Genomic DNA, 16,385 nt, shown 5'->3' with positions numbered 1-16,385 from the left:
TTGACTTGTGGCTCACTAGAACATGACATATGTGCCAAGTGTTTGTATTGTACTTTGTTCCAGTCACCCAGGAATGTAGTGGGATAATTCTTGCAAGACTAAAGAGTAAAACTATACTAGACATTAAAAAGGATCAACCAGGCTACATAAGAGAAAAATGTCTCTATTACTGGTATATAGTTGTTTGTTATTTAGGTATCTTGACTCACCAAACTTTTTCAGTACTATAATCTTTGTTAATATGATTTTAGTGGACTCGAACAAAATACACTTCACTCTGGATATAATACTTGGCCAGTGGTGTGTCTTCATGTGCTGGACAATAGAGATATTAAAGTACAGTGGTCCCTCGGTTAACGAACGGTTCAATTAACGAAATTTTGGTTGACGAATTAGCTCCAATAAGGATCTTCAAATCGGTTTACGAACAAAACTTCAATTAACGAAATCCTTACGACAAACACGTTTTGTTGTGAGCATCAGCTGATTGGCTAGTCCGCCAATACAGTAATCTGTTCTGTTTTTACATTCGTTTCCAGTGGATTAAATATCAAGAAGGTTGTGTTCTTGAATATTGTTGTATTTTTTATATTAGAATTATTGGTCATTCTAAAATTTAGCCATCCAAGCTCTGTCTACATAAAGTTTTTCAACTAATATTTTTGGCTCGATATATGTAACTTTATTCATTTATTGAAACTCATTTACATGCACACACTGTCCTAAGGGCAAAGCTGTACTGTACATGTAATCAAAATAATGTACAAAATGATTACTAAAATTTTTGTCTAGTGCAAACTATAGCGTGTTTATATTCAAATTAATCACTATCTTATAAGAATTCCAGCAATGTAAATTATATTCTCCCCGGTCACCTCTATGACATTTTATAAGCACAAAACAAAAACTCAATCTAAAGGACATAAATAAACAAATAAATACTTCACTAGACCTTCGGCGCCAACTGTCAAACATGTCACTGTCACCTCCCCTCCCTCCCTCCCTCCCTCCCGGCCAGGGTTTGGTGGTTATACAGTAGGCTTTAAGTTTTTATCTTATATAATATCACAGACTAAAGTTAGGAGAATATAATTTGCATTTCTGGAATCCCTGCTAGACACTGAATAATTGGAATATAAACGTCATATATTTTGCACAAGAGATAAAAATTCATCACCTATATCACATTACAGTAGTGATTTAAGAGTTCTAATATATATATATATATATATATATATATATATATATATATATATATATATATATATATATATATATATATATATATATATATATATATATATATATATATATATATATATATATATATATATATATATATATATATATATATATATATATATATATATATATATATATATATATATATATATATATATATATATATATATATATATATATATATATATATATATATATATATATATATATATATCTTGATAAAATCACACGGGTAAATGGAAACAACGGAGTACCTTAGCTTTCGTCTTTATTCAAGACATCTTCAGAGGCAACTAGATTACATGGACAGAGAGAGGCTTAAATATACAGGGTGACCTAAAAACATGAGGTCAGGTCATAATGATGACATCCACTAATCCCCACACCAACACAACCATAGAGGAGCTTAAGAGAAGGGTGGTGACGTGACTAGACAGGTCAGGTCAGAAAAAAGGGACCCACAAAATAACTGTCATACATCAAGATCAAAGGTTTTCAAAGCATTTTTAACCTTGGGCCACTGACAAATAAATTTATGTAACATATTATCAGTTTTGAACTGACCATCACTAAGGTTTATTGATTTTAATTCCTTAATCAAACTAGCTTCAACCAGAAGTCTTTCTGTGACACAAGATGATTTGAATACTTCTAAGCTTCTTTCCTAAGCAATGGGGTGATTATTATTCCTAACATGAACGAACAAGGCACTGCTTTCAGATGCAGTTCTGATATTATACTTATGTTGTTTGATTCTGAGCTGCAGTGTTTTTCCTGTCTGACCTACATAATTACAATTACATTGGCTACATGGAATACAATAAACACTTCCATTTACATTCAAACTTGGGCTATTCCTTATTAACATATTGGTAATGGCTGAGTCATACTTGAAAACAACATTAATATTTAGAAGCTTGAGGGACCGAACTAAAGGGACAAATTCATCACGATAGGGCAGAGTCAAAATATTCTTAAGTGTAGGAACTTGTCTGGTTACAGAGGAATGAAGGGATTTTTTAGCCCTTTTAAAGCAACGATCAACAAACACAGAAGGGTACCCAAGTTTCTGTGCAATAGAACGAATGTGTTTAAATTCGTCGTCAATAAATTCAGAGTCACAAATACGCAGACATCTTAGGAACATAGCAGAAAAAACTGACATTTTGGTAGACTCAAGGTGATTGGATAAAAAGTGAATGAAACTGTCTACCTGTGTGGGCTTTCTATATACCTTAAATTTATAGTTTTGGCCATTTCTCATGATAAGCATATCAAGAAATGGAAGGGATTCATTTATTTCTCTTTCAATTTTGAATGTGATACTAGGGACAATATTATTAAGCTTGTCTAAAAATTCCAAAGGGTCACTGTTTTTAGGCCAAAGACAAAGAACATCATCTACATATCTATACCAAGGAGGAATACAGTCCACTACATTGGGGAGTAATCTAGACTCAAAGAACTCCATATAAATACAGGCTAGAGGAGCAGAAAGACAATTACCCATGCTCATGCCAAATACTTGCTTGTAGAACTTCCCATTTGCACTAAACACATTGTCAGTTACGCATAACTCTATCAATTTCAGGAAAGTATCATGTTCAATAGTTAAATCTAGCAGTTGTAATTTATCTTTAAGAAATGAAAGTAAGTCTTTCACAGGTACTCTAGTGAACAGTGAATTTACATCAAAACTTATTAATTCACAAGGTTCGTTGTGTTTCTTGAGTTTATCAATTAAATCACTGCTATTGCGTATATGTGAATTAGATATTTGGCCTGTAAGAGGGGATATCATCTTTACCAGCCACTTGGATAATTTGTAAGTAACAGAACCCACAGAACTCACGATAGGACGTAATGGATTATTAAGCTTGTGTGTTTTGATCAATCCATACATATAAGGTAAAGTGGGATTGATTTGAGAGAGCTGTTTAGTGAGATCGGGGTTCTTTTTCAATAACATCTTCATTTTGGAATTAGATAACTTATTAATATTTTCCAGGGGATCTTTCGTAAGCTCACAATACGTGCTTTCATCACTAAGTAATGAATTCATCTTATCATTGTAGTCACTTTTATCCAAGATAACAATAGCATTAGACTTATCAGCCTTGGTAATATGGATATTCTTATTTCTTTTCAAGTTTATCAAGGCTGTTTCAAATCTTTTTGGAATGTTTGAAGCAAATTTCTTATTTAAAACACTATGTATACAACCTTTAGCTATGGAAATATCTTCATTTGTAACATCAGACGACTTCATCTTTTCCAGGTTGATTAAACCTTTAGCAATAGTAAGCGGATTAACGCACCGTTGAGTGATAGAAAACTTCCTACCAAAACCAAGAACAAGTTTCTCATTTGTCTGTAGATCATAAGATGATAAGTTTATGAACAAATTTGGATCACTCAATATGGTCCAGTAACTCTCGTCAAACAGAGCATTTAACCTTCTTTTTTGGGCTTTGTCAGTTTCACTAAGAAGTTGATATACAAAATCACGAACGGTGTGCCACTTATCAACACAAACACTGTTTTGCATAAGTATTTTACACTGAGCACTGTGCTTGAAGGCTAATTTCACACTATCACTTGAACTCTTGATAAGGGAATCTAGCAACACCTTATCCAACTCAGAGAATGCTTGATTGTCCAGATTTCTTAGTCTACTTGGAAGACAGGACTTGGGAACAATTTTATCATCTCTGCAATCTTTCAAAAACTTCAACTTGTTTTTGAGACTATGAGCCTTCAGCAAACTCTTCTTGTAGTTGCGGTAGATGGGGCGAAGATGAGGATGTTGTTGACAGATTAAGGACACAGCGTAAGAGAGACGTGTAAGTTCCATATTTCATGTAAATCCACAATGAAAACGTGGATAAGATAAATCTTGATAAAATCACACGGGAAAATGGAAACAACGGAGTACCTTAGCTTTCGTCTTTATTCAAGACATCTTCAGAGGCAACTGATTACATGGACAGAGAGAGGCTTAAATATACAGGGTGACCTAAAAACATGAGGTCATGTCATAATGATGACATCCACTAATCCCCACACCAACACAACCGTAGAGGAGCTTAAGAGAAGGGTGGTGACGTGACTAGACAGGTCAGGTCAGAAAAAAGGGACCCACAAAATAACTGTCATACATCAAGATCAAAGGTTTTCAAAGCAGTTTTAACCTTGGGCCACTGACAAATAAATTTATGTAACATATTATCAGTTTTGAACTGACCATCACTAAGGTTTATTGATTTTAATTCCTTAATCAAACTAGCTTCAACCAGAAGTCTTTCTGTGACACAAGATGATTTGAATACTTCTAAGCTTTTTTCCAAGCAATGGGGTGATTATTATTCCTAACATGAACGAACAAGGCACTGCTTTCAGATGCAGTTCTGATATTATACTTATGTTGTTTGATTCTGAGCTGCAGTGTTTTTCCTGTCTGACCTACATAATTACAATTACATTGGCTACATGGAATACAATAAACACTTCCATTTACATTCAAACTTGGGCTATTCCTTATTAACATATTGGTAATGGTTGAGTCATACTTGAAAACAACATTAATATTTAGAAGCTTGAGGGACCGAACTAAAGGGACAAATTCATCACGATAGGGCAGAGTCAAAATATTCTTAAGTGTAGGAACTTGTCTGGTTACAGAGGAATGAAAGGATTTTTTAGCCCTTTTAAAGCAACGATCAACAAACACAGAAGGGTACCCAAGTTTCTGTCCATGTAACTGAAGTTTGAAGATGTCTTGAATAAAGAGAAAGTTAAGGCACTGTTGTTTCCATTTTCCCGCAGATTTTATCAATATATATATATATATACACCCACACACACACACACACACCCACACACACACACACACACACACACACACACACACACACACACACACACACACACACACACACACACACACACACTCCACCCACCCACCCACCCCCACCCACTCCACCCACCCACTCCACCCACTCCACTCCACCCACCCACCCACCCACCCACACACACACACACACATATATATATCAGAATGACCAATAATTTTAAAATAAAAAATGCAAAAATATTCAAGAAGACAACTTTCTTGATATTTACTCAACTGGAAACGAATGTAAACATAGAACCAATTACTGTATTGGTGGACTAACCGATCAGCTGATGCGCACAACAAAGCGTGTTTCTCGTGAGGCTGTCTTTAATCAAAGTTTTGTTCGTCCATGGAACTGAAAATCCTTATGGGAGCTAATTCGTGAACCGAAATTTCGTTAATTGGACCGTTCGTTAATCGAGGGACCACTGTACTGTGTGTGAGAATCTTACTGTAAGTCGCCAATATACTACTTACCTTCGTATATGGAAGTTAGGAGCTTGATGAAGTGCACTGTACAGTAGGATGAAATCTTGTTACTGAAGCATAGAGAGATCATCAGGATCACTGTTGGAAGAGGGTGATGTAGTGTTGGTTAGTGGAGAGGCGGGTGGTGGAGAGGTGCGTGGTGGAGAGGTGCGTGGCGGAGAGGTGCGTGGCGGAGAGGTGCGTGGCGGAGAGGTGCGGGGAGGTGGGTGGTGGAGTGGCGGCAGCAGCTGACCGAGTAGATGAGGGAGACAAATCAGCTGTGAGCGGCTGGTTCTTTCTTGAAAAACATCGTGATTGGTAGTTGTTTCTTCTTAGCTTTGAGGTCTCTAACCATTTCCTGGTAGGGAACCAATGTCTGGTTGTTTCTCGGACGATTTTTAGGTTCCTTTCCATGGAAGAGTCGTATGGGTGACTCGTGCTGCGGGAGAGACTCGTAAGCTAGCCACCATCTGCTTACCGTGAATATTCCAAACTGTGAATCGCAAACCCACGAATAACGAGGGTTTACTGTACTGTACTATATGAAAGATTGTGTGTGCATGTAATAAAGTAAAAACAAAAACGAAAATAGTGTATGTCAACCCAAAATTACTTGTAGTGACAGCTGGGGGATTCTAACTTACTACTGTACATATACATATCATGTAAGGTAAATGAAAAATCTTTATTTGTATAAATTTATTGCTTTTGTGTTTATTTTATAAAACATTATTGATTTTATGTATTTATTAATTATTTCAGTTAAATAGAATCATTATAGCAGCAGGATATAAAACTTGCTTGGGCTCTTCGTGGGCTCTGGAACTGAACCTCTTTTTCCCTTTAAGTTATTAGCATCGATATACAATCGATGGTTTTTTAGGTCCCTAACCCCATTGTATAACAGTCATTGTCTGTATCTTAACATAATATAACCTGGTCAGGCCTCATTTAAATTCTAACTTGACCTAAATTTTTGTATCAGGAGATGCTGGGACTCAAGACCTACCTCTGTGGGATGAGTACAAGGACCCTTGCCGGGAGTGTGCGGGAACAGACAAGCCTTGGACGGTTGGCACAGAACACCGCCAGCGTCGTCTTCATGACCCAGTCCTAGAGAAGCCAGAAATATTCAGAGATATTCTGCTTGATGACGTTCAACGTAGAATATTCATGCTTGATGCCAACATCAAGGTTAATATGATTCTTTACTACTGTCTGTCATTTATGATAATTCAAGTTAGAGATTAAAGTTCTTGATATATCTTAGAAACTCAACACTATGATGATATAAAAAGTCTTTATTGTTTATGTTTTTCATACTTATGACCCAGATCTTATTCTTCACCCGTGCATTTTTTCTCTCGCTCTTATAACTTTTCTAGCTATACACCTTTGGCATGTCTGGGAACTGGGATCAGTAACAAACACCAAATCCCTCTTTATTCACTGATATGCAACCTTTCTTTCTGCTGCAACATCCCAATCAACCATTCATCACCTGGCTCTCTTGTCAACACACACACTGCTACTTCTGGATGCCCTTCATTCTTCACTCTATCCTTCCATCGGCCTTTTAATTAACAATAGACTCTTCTAACATATGGCTTAGTTTCTTAAAAATGGCAGGTTGGACAAATTTGCATTTGGCAAAGTAAATATAATATTAGAAAAAATTGTGTCACAGGAAACAGTTGTACCTTTACTTGTCTGAAAATCATTTGTACTGCTGTACTCCTGACTACTGACTACCGGTAACTGTAATGTTTGCATAAAGATGTAATCCCTTGTCTTATGGCAGCAGCATCTACAACTGTCTCTTTCTTGTTCACTTGGTCATTGATCTACACATATAAAAGCTCTTCAACTCTTTACAAGGTTAGGATTTTTCCAGAGAACTTGCAATGCCTTACCACTTACAGGAGTAGAAGCTTTTAATATACAGCTCCTCCCCGACTTACGACCACCCGCACTTACGACCTGCCTCAGTTGTAATTTTGTCAAATTACGTATTTTCAAGTCCCAACGTCGGTACACAGACAAAATTTTTGTTTGTAATTCACTTTAAAATGGCTGGCAAGCTTAAAAGTGAGAGTTTTGTGGTGCTGTGAAGAAAAAAAGACACCCATTTTCGATTTTTTATGTATTATTTAAGCATTTTCGACTTACGACCTGGATTTGGGTCCCTAACCCCGTCGTAGGTCGGGAGGAGCTGTACTCTATCATGACTAGCCAAAAGCTGCCGTACTCATCGTGCCACTTACCTAGTCTAAAATCACTATCTTCTCAGTTAGTGTCTTAACCTTCTGTGCTCTCTCCTTCACATAACAATCTGGAGAGTCTAACAATGCAATCCAGGTGGGCAGATGGACATACACTTAACATGCAGCTGTGTGACCAGACTGGAGTAAACAGAGCAGGTGGCAGTGATTAACGGGAAACACCACACAGGGCAAAGAGTCAGATATAGGGTAATTTTAGTCTTAGACCCTCTCAAAATAAAATTTTTCCACCATAACACCAGAAGCCTGGTGGTTATAGTGACGAGTTTAACCTGGCTACAATGCCACCGGCGATGTTATCAGATTTAAATATGAAAAGAGAAAGTTATATGTAAATCTTCATTTGTATCAGGTATTTGTAAATTTAAAAATAAATGTTGCAGGTATGGCATTGTAAGAGTTCAGAAATGGTTACTGCTCAGTTACCTCTGAAGAGTTGGGTGTCTACCGTATGGACGTTAATTGATTCTGGATATCATCATCAGTACAGTAGTTATAAGTGGAGCTCTTATATTTACAATAATTTTTGTATTAATAAAAAATAATAATAATGTGTTTTAGTAAGCAATAACATATTTTTAATTCTGGAGTTGGGTTAGGTAGAATTTAGCCTACTGGAGACAGCAACTGGGGGATTCATTAGCTTACTGGAGACCTCGGCTTCACATATAGGATGCGGGCTGATTACTTTTAGCCATTTTTCAGGCAAACAAGTGTGTCTTATATGCCATAAAATATGGAAAGTAATGTCTACTGAAGTTTGATAGGTTACTATATTAATAATATTATTATTACCCTGGGTATACCTCTTGCAATGGTAAAGTTCTGACTTGTTGCTATATTAATAATAATATTATTAACTTGGGTATACCTCTTGCAATGGTAAAGTTCTGACTTGTTGAAATAACCTAAACTGTATATCCCTGTGAATTGGTTGTTTGACCATTCATGTTTGTGACGTCAGCGAGATTTGGCACAGTGACTCGCTGTCAAGTGAGAATGGAACGGTCCGCTCGCCCTATGGCCCAACTATATCACAAATTCCTGACCCTGACTGTACAATAATAATAATTCTCTTCATAAACATTTCTCCCACAGGAATGTTTTCTGGTTTTACATTTTCCCATCTTAACAAAATTGAGAGAAAGAATGACCTATAAAATATTGTTAACACACACTTTGATCTGTTTCACTTACATAATAAAACAAATTCTCAATGAGACTTCTGACAACAAAGTTTCTCCCCACCCTTTGATACATATAAAGTGAACAGTCTGAATAACAATACCTGTATTTCAATTACCGCTCAGCTAAGTGGCTCTTCCACCAAGCGCACTACCTCCCCATAACGTTATGTGAATATGTGGTGTTCACACTTGATTCTACTCTTTATAAAATGGTCATTATTATCTGTTGCTTTAAACTGTATGTTTGGTGTCATTTGTCTTGATGTACATAATAATTAGTGAAAAGAGAAGAGGTAGTGATGAATGTGTTCTCTGAAAGTGTGAATTTGTTTGTGACTTCAACGGTAAATATTCTCTATTTAAAACGTTTATTTAACTCATAACTTGAAACTTAATGTTTTCAAGCAAATTTATCTTTACAGACATTAAATTCACCATTAAAGTGAACCAGACTATAGAGACAGGTCAATTGATCCAAGTGTTTATGAATATGCTTTGTAGTATCAAAAGTTGTTATTGATTACTGTACAGTATTATGTTTAGAATTACTGTATAGGATTTTTTTTTTTTTTTTGGTGTGTGTGTGCGTGTGCTTGCTTGCTTGCTTGCTTGTGGGATATTCATATATAGAGCATGCTAATGAATGAAAGTTGTATCTTCAACAGGAACAGACCTTGGAGTTGATGTGGGTTAACCCCAAGCCAGGTCCATCAGGAATGGTGGAAGCCATAAAAGAAGGTGGTCGACGGAGAATAGATCACCTGATACTGAGAAATGGTGACATGGTCAAGCCCACTGCCTTTTGGTTTAGCACTGTCATTGGTGGACTGTCAGACCATATGCCTGTGGCTCTAACTGTTGAAAGGAAGTTGTAGAGATGTTTTAAACTAAGCTATTCTGTGATATCAGATGAGCTCCATGTAAGGCCGTAACCAATTTATTTATATATTTATTTTATTATTTTTTTTTTTTTTTACTGTGGTGTTGGGGGGGCTAATGTTGATATTGTCTTTTCCTTTCTTGCACACACATATCTTTTATTTATTGAGTGACTTTGGCTCAGGATCTTGGCTTATGGTTACACACCTAAATGAATTGATGACACTGGCTCTTATAGCACTGAAAAATAACTGATTTGGAGTGCAGCCCTACCCTTATAAAATTGGATTTTCTGTTATTGACCTTTCTACTTTTTATTTACCAGCCCGAGAAATATAGTACAGTATATGTCATTGCACCCTGTGGATTTTGTCTGTGCATTCACAAATGTATTTACAAGAGTGTATTAGGGCATATACGAGTATGTACAATTGTAGGCCTGCCTACCTCTGGCTCATCTGGGAGTCGCATCGGTACTTACCATAGTCATGTATATATCAATAGACTATACTAACTACAACGACCTTAGCCCGCCATAACCGTAATATTTAATATATTTCAATAGTACAGTATTACAAAATAAATTAATAAAAGACAATATAATTAAAGTACAGTACTCTATTTCCAGTTTGAGCATAAGAATAGTACACTAAATTTTACTTTGTGTGATCCGTAAATAGTACTGGAGGTATCAAGCGACTACCTCTAACTATGTAGTACTGACGCCAGATATCACCATGGGCTCCGACTCCGAGGTCTGAGAAAGTTAGTTAAAATAGATTTTATTTTATGCAGCAATGGAAGCAGGCAATGAGGTGAGGTCGGATGGAATCAAGGTTGTGAATGCGTGTCAGCAGTGTTATGCGACACATTCTCGTAAATTAATGGGAAGGGGGGGGAGTCTATAGTTCACAACATGATCATCTTTAGTTTTAATGTTTTTATTTAATCTCAAGAAATAAATAATGTGAGGACAAAAACATATATGATTCAGTAGATATTTATAAGCACCTCAGATAACATTACTCAGTTGAGTGTCCATTTCGGAAGCTAGTGGATGCCCACCTCATGGGATGTCACAGCCTCAGGTTAAAGAAATTTTAGTTACAGAAAACTGTCTGAGTGAACTTTTTTTAGAGTAAGAGTTGTAAATTCTTGTAATAACCAGCCAGAGAGTTTTGTGATATGACCAAGTGTAAGTTCATTTTTTACCTGACTTGGTCAACACTGGCTCGGCACTTACTAACAGTTTGTACAGAGACAATTTTTTCCATGAATGAAACAAAAGCCATCCTGGATGTAAACAAGAATGCATATGTTCAGGATGGAAATAATTTAGTCCTACCCAGTTTGGGGGCTTTTCACGGGGTAAGAAAGCATTTTTTATCGTATATTGTACAGAAAAATTTACTCAAGTTGTGCAAACAATCACCCGTAATTGCGGATTTGGCATACAACCAACTTGGTTCCTGACCCTTTAAGTACAGGCAGTCCCCGGGTTATGAACTAGTTTGTTCCTGGGCACGTTCTTAAGTCAAAAATATACTTAAGTCAAAGCACATGCTATTGTGCATACCTTACTTACAGAACAATGTTAAAATCCCACTACTGTATATCATAGCCTAAGTCCTTATATACATCTAAAGTCACTTAATTTAAGAGAAAAGAAGAAATAGAATGACAAAATACAGTAAATTAAAGTAACAAATAAGTCATCAGGTAAATAGAATACTGTAAATTTAAAGTTTAATCTCATTCATATCTTCTGATGTTCGTAAGTCAGACGTTCGTAACCCGAGACTACCTGTGTACTGCATAGAGAAATGGTAGTAATTTAGGATAGCTGTGTAATAGTAAATAAATCATGAAGTAACCCAAGACTACTGTATCATGTAAACTCAAACAAAGAGAGATAAACTTCAACCAAGCTTAGGGTTTTGGAACTTGTTTAAATATAATAGTATTCATACAAAGTAAAAATATGACCTTTATTGAGGTAGCACATGGACTACTAATTATGCATTTTGTGTCAGGAACTCTTCTACCACATGAACCATTTCTTATGAGAATTGTGTCAAGAAGATGCTACAAAAACCATGTTGTGTATTTAATTAATCTTTTGCATTCTGCTTGGTGGTGTACAAAATATTTCCCCCACATAACACTGTTTTTTTTTTTTTTTTTTTTTAAGGGTTTCAGTCATTATCTTGTATTTTCTGTTATTTTTCTGAAATATTCTGTATTGTATTTTTTTTAAGTATTTTGTTTATAAAAATGTAATACTTTCTATAAATGATGTAAAAAATAAAAATTAACATTTATTTATCCATATCAGACCTATCTGGGTATGTTTTATCTTCAACTCATGATTATATAAAGAGATACAGCATGCCCTTCAAATTCGCAGGGGTTAGATTCTCAAGATGGCCACAAATAGCAAAATCCGCAAATAACATTTGCTGACCGGGGGTTATCTTTTTACTTGTGTCCAAAGAAATGTTTAATCCCTTTATGTGTTTGCCCTAAGGACAATTATTTCTTTTACCTGCATTGTATATGTGTGTGTGTGTGTTTAGACACATGCTATAAGAACAGCCCAGCCCCAACCATTATAAAAATTATCAACAACTCGTAATCAACCAGTGTATGTATTCACTCCCAGCCAATCTTACCTTTTTCACTGTCACTATGTAGAAATGTCCTGTAGTATTTCCTTCTCTTTCTTCTTAATGTAACGGACAGTTGATTTGTTGATGCCACAATCCCAGCCAAACGCGGCAAAGTTTTGGCCACTCCTAAGTTTGTCCAGCAGTTGTTTCTTCTCCATGAAGGTCATGACCTTCTTTTCTCTCTTCAATTGTTTGGACACCTTCCTGCAGCTGGATGACGGTGGTTGAGGGTGTTTGGGAGCCATCACAAGCAGAAGAAGCACAGTTGTTAAGAGAGCAGAGTAACACACACGCGAGATGGACAAGTGTTGAACCTGAACTGAGGCGCATGGGCCAGCCTCCCAAGACATGAGAGACACCTTGCGGGACGTCACAAAACTCGCGCGCTCCCTGTCCCAGCCGCAAAAATGCCGCCAACTTTAAAACTACCCACAGACATTCTTGGGTACATCCAGGGTGTCATCCACAAATAATAGAGGACTGCAAAATCAAAATCTGTGAATTATCCGGGCATGCTGTACTGTATTTTGTTTTCATTCTTATTTATTGGAAAAAAATAGTTAGATAAGTGTTTGAAGACTTCCCAGATGAAAAATTATAGTCTTGATTCAATAAGGAAATTTTCTATGGCCAAAAGTATTGAAAAAAAAATATATATATGGCTCACTGTCAGTGGTGATCCAGTAGGTGGTGGCTTACTGATGGCTGGAAGTCAAAAACATTGGACAGTATTAAGAGAAATTTGACCTTATATTTGCTACTGAAGCACAGTCGCCCACATTTGTTCGATTACACCTTAAAGGTTACTACCTGTATACCCTATTTGATCTGGTAACACTGTTCAACTGCATGTCCAGACATACGATATCCAGTAAACCCTCAATAACTCGGAATATCACATAACTCGGCATGAATATGGTCTCGGAATGTATTAATATAACTCGGGAATGCCGAGATATGTAAAATTACAGTATCTGGGAAAATTAAGGCATATCTAGCCACCTGCATCACCTACCATACCTTTCTGTCACCTACCGTACCTCTATATCACCTACCATGCATCTGTGTCGCCTACTATGATGCTTCATTCTTCACCTGCAGTACTATTAAGTGTTACTTTTTTGCATTTAGTAATTAAAGTACATGTAAACATATATACATTGATAATTTTTTATTGTATTTTTGTATGAGGAGGGAAGTGCCTTGATAAGTCTGAATTTGGGATAACTCGGCAAGGCCAGAGCCCCATATATGCTGAGTTATCAAGGGTTTACCGTACTGTACAGTAGTTCAACTGTACCCCCCATCCCTTCACATTCCTTCCACCCCCCTCTCTCCTAACTCATGGCTTGGTGTTGTATTTCCATCACCCCCTGTCTGTTTTGGCTGCATTGATCAGTTGACAGCCAGCAAATTAAAGCACAAATGCAATATCCATATATCTTACTGTACCATGAATACTCAATACTGTATTATAATATTCACTTATTATTAATACTGTACTCATTAATCATAAATACTCATGAATCAGGACTGATTAACAAATACTTTTGATTCATAAGTAAATTCATGAATCAAATAAATTCACTGGCACTACTGCACCAGTACCAGATAGCTGAGGCTAGAAGTGAGGTGCTAAAAATTAACCTTTGAACCAATAAACCTTAGATATATTGAACCTTTAATTCATAGAACCTTCGTACTGTACAGTCAGGGTAAAATAATTGTTTGAATTTAGTGAAACTGGAACGAGTCTCCAAACTTACATACCCTGACTGTTGTCTGGTACTTTTTCTGTCAACTTTCCCAGCTTCTGTTGTTTTTCCCACGAAATGTCAATTTTTACAGCCTGTTTTGCTCAGATGAAATGTATTGTTTCAACCTGATTGGCTTGTGCCAATGTATGTGGTCAAGTCAGGATTTATACTCGACAATGAGGATATTTATATTGTGGGGTATGAGTTGTTTGGTTCACACTCAGGATGGGATGGAGAAAGGAAACTCACAATGTGCTCTCTATATACATGTTGTATTGGATGTACAATGCAGCTTGGTGCTGGGAAGGCAGCATGGTTACAAGCGTGATGTAGAGAGAGCTGGTTGGTGAGGACGCTCAGAGAAGGACAGCTTGTGGGTCGCCATGCTCGCCAGCGGGAGAGAGGACCGCCAGGCAGGAGGAGGAGGAGCGAGGGCCGCCAGGCAGCGGCGGAGGATGAGGTGTTGCTGGCTGCGGCTGTAGGTAGAAAGAGGGAGATCACCACGAGGTCAGGTCTTAAATAGCGGGGGTAGGCGTGGCTTAGCAGTTGACCCCCGCTCCGTGGTGTATGGCGGCGCTGGTTGACCTAGACCACGAGGCATACACTGGGGAATTGGTGGGGTCGACTACTCAGCGACAAACAGCGTTTGTAGGGGAGAATTCCACTACAATATAAACTACAGGGTAATTATCATCCTACGTTAAATAATTAAATTTTATTTTAAAAGTATTCAGTATCAAATTTTTAATAATTTTAATGAATTACTTGTGTAATTTTTCTATTGATGTTGATATTCATAAATACTGTACATCTGATATGATTGTTTGCATTTGAGCCACGTGTTGAGCTTCTTCACGGCCTCTCCATCTATTCCTGTGTGAACACGCCTGTCCAAAGAATACATGATAGACAATATTAGATCACATTGTTGCCTGTACAACTGCCAAGTTCAAAGGTAGGCTTATGTTATTTTAGCTACACTGTAAAAATAGGAGTGTTATAATATAGCCTACCCCAAAACAATTTAGAATAGCTTTTATATACTTCAAAGAATCCGCAAAATACTTTACATACACAACTTCATTTGAAAGTGTCAGTTTTATTTTCTTCATTCGCGAGTTTTTAAGTGACCGTTATCGTTAGATAAGAACACTTTGTAATTGAATATTGGAGGGAGATGTAAGATGCCGCACGGGAAAGCAATAAATATTTATTAACTGCAAACATTATATTATCATGTTTGTAGTCATAGTTCTGCTGTGCCTTTTTCCCTATCAATTGTTTATCAATAGTCAGACAGGTCTCATTTCCAGAGGATGAAGTTTTCAAGTGTATCAAGAACGGTGGCCTCCAGACACTGTAAGTCTATATAGTAATAATAATGCCATCTGTGTAAATTTATAAATATTGAGGATTATAAAATGAAACGCCATGTAGAAGGTAAACTATTATTTGTTTACAATTCGGTACACAACACTACCAGGCCACAACGGCACTAGCAGCACTTATTACTAAACTCCCCTGACTAGCATCCCCTCTAACTAACTCGTTGACTAAACTAGCTAACGCCACTCCTTGTTGGTAATTTTCAATCTATACACTATACCACTGGTGGGTAATTACGTCATTAACTACACTCTTGGGAAAACTGCTACTACTCTATTTTATTCCAGTAGATAATACCTCATATTATGAACCAAACCTAACGTTGTCTAACTCAAACTAATCTGACCTTACTAAAACCAGCCTATAATCTTTATCTTGGGTTTGGTTAAAAAATTTTGATTAGTTTTTAGGTTGATATTGGGTGATTTTGATTTTTGTTAGTTCGTTTAGTCAGAAATATAAATAATGTTGGCGGTGGTATTCAACCTCCATGATCATGATAGTCTTCCAACAGATGATATTTTGTCAGGCCTTAGTAAACAGAAGCATTGTTTCCATATTATTTTACTACAGTATAGTCTTTTTCACAAGCTTTTGGCTGTAAACAATTATCATGAGTT

At 36.6% G+C, this 16,385-nt stretch overlaps 1 protein-coding gene across 3 annotated transcripts in view; it reads left to right on the top strand.

Moving 5' to 3' along the window:
- The window catches only part of LOC121871394 (sphingomyelin phosphodiesterase 5-like), a 44,387-nt gene extending 32,135 nt beyond the window's left edge, over positions 1 to 12,252 (top strand). For all 3 annotated transcript variants that reach the window (XM_042373628.1, XM_042373626.1, XM_042373627.1), the window contains 2 exons: positions 6,591 to 6,799; positions 9,740 to 12,252. In XM_042373628.1, the coding sequence (XP_042229562.1) occupies positions 6,591 to 6,799; positions 9,740 to 9,949 (419 nt within the window). In that variant the 3' untranslated portion in view covers positions 9,950 to 12,252. The remainder of the gene's footprint in view (positions 1 to 6,590; positions 6,800 to 9,739) is intronic.
- The last annotated feature ends 4,133 nt before the right edge of the window (positions 12,253 to 16,385 follow it).

The sequence above is a fragment of the Homarus americanus genome, unplaced genomic scaffold, assembly GCF_018991925.1.
Source record: "Homarus americanus isolate GMGI-L3 unplaced genomic scaffold, GMGI_Hamer_2.0 scaffold45698, whole genome shotgun sequence".
In the NCBI taxonomy this organism is placed as follows: Eukaryota; Metazoa; Arthropoda; class Malacostraca; order Decapoda; family Nephropidae; genus Homarus; species Homarus americanus.
Note: the sequence above shows the minus strand (reverse complement) of the source record. Positions and strands in the feature narration are given on the sequence as shown.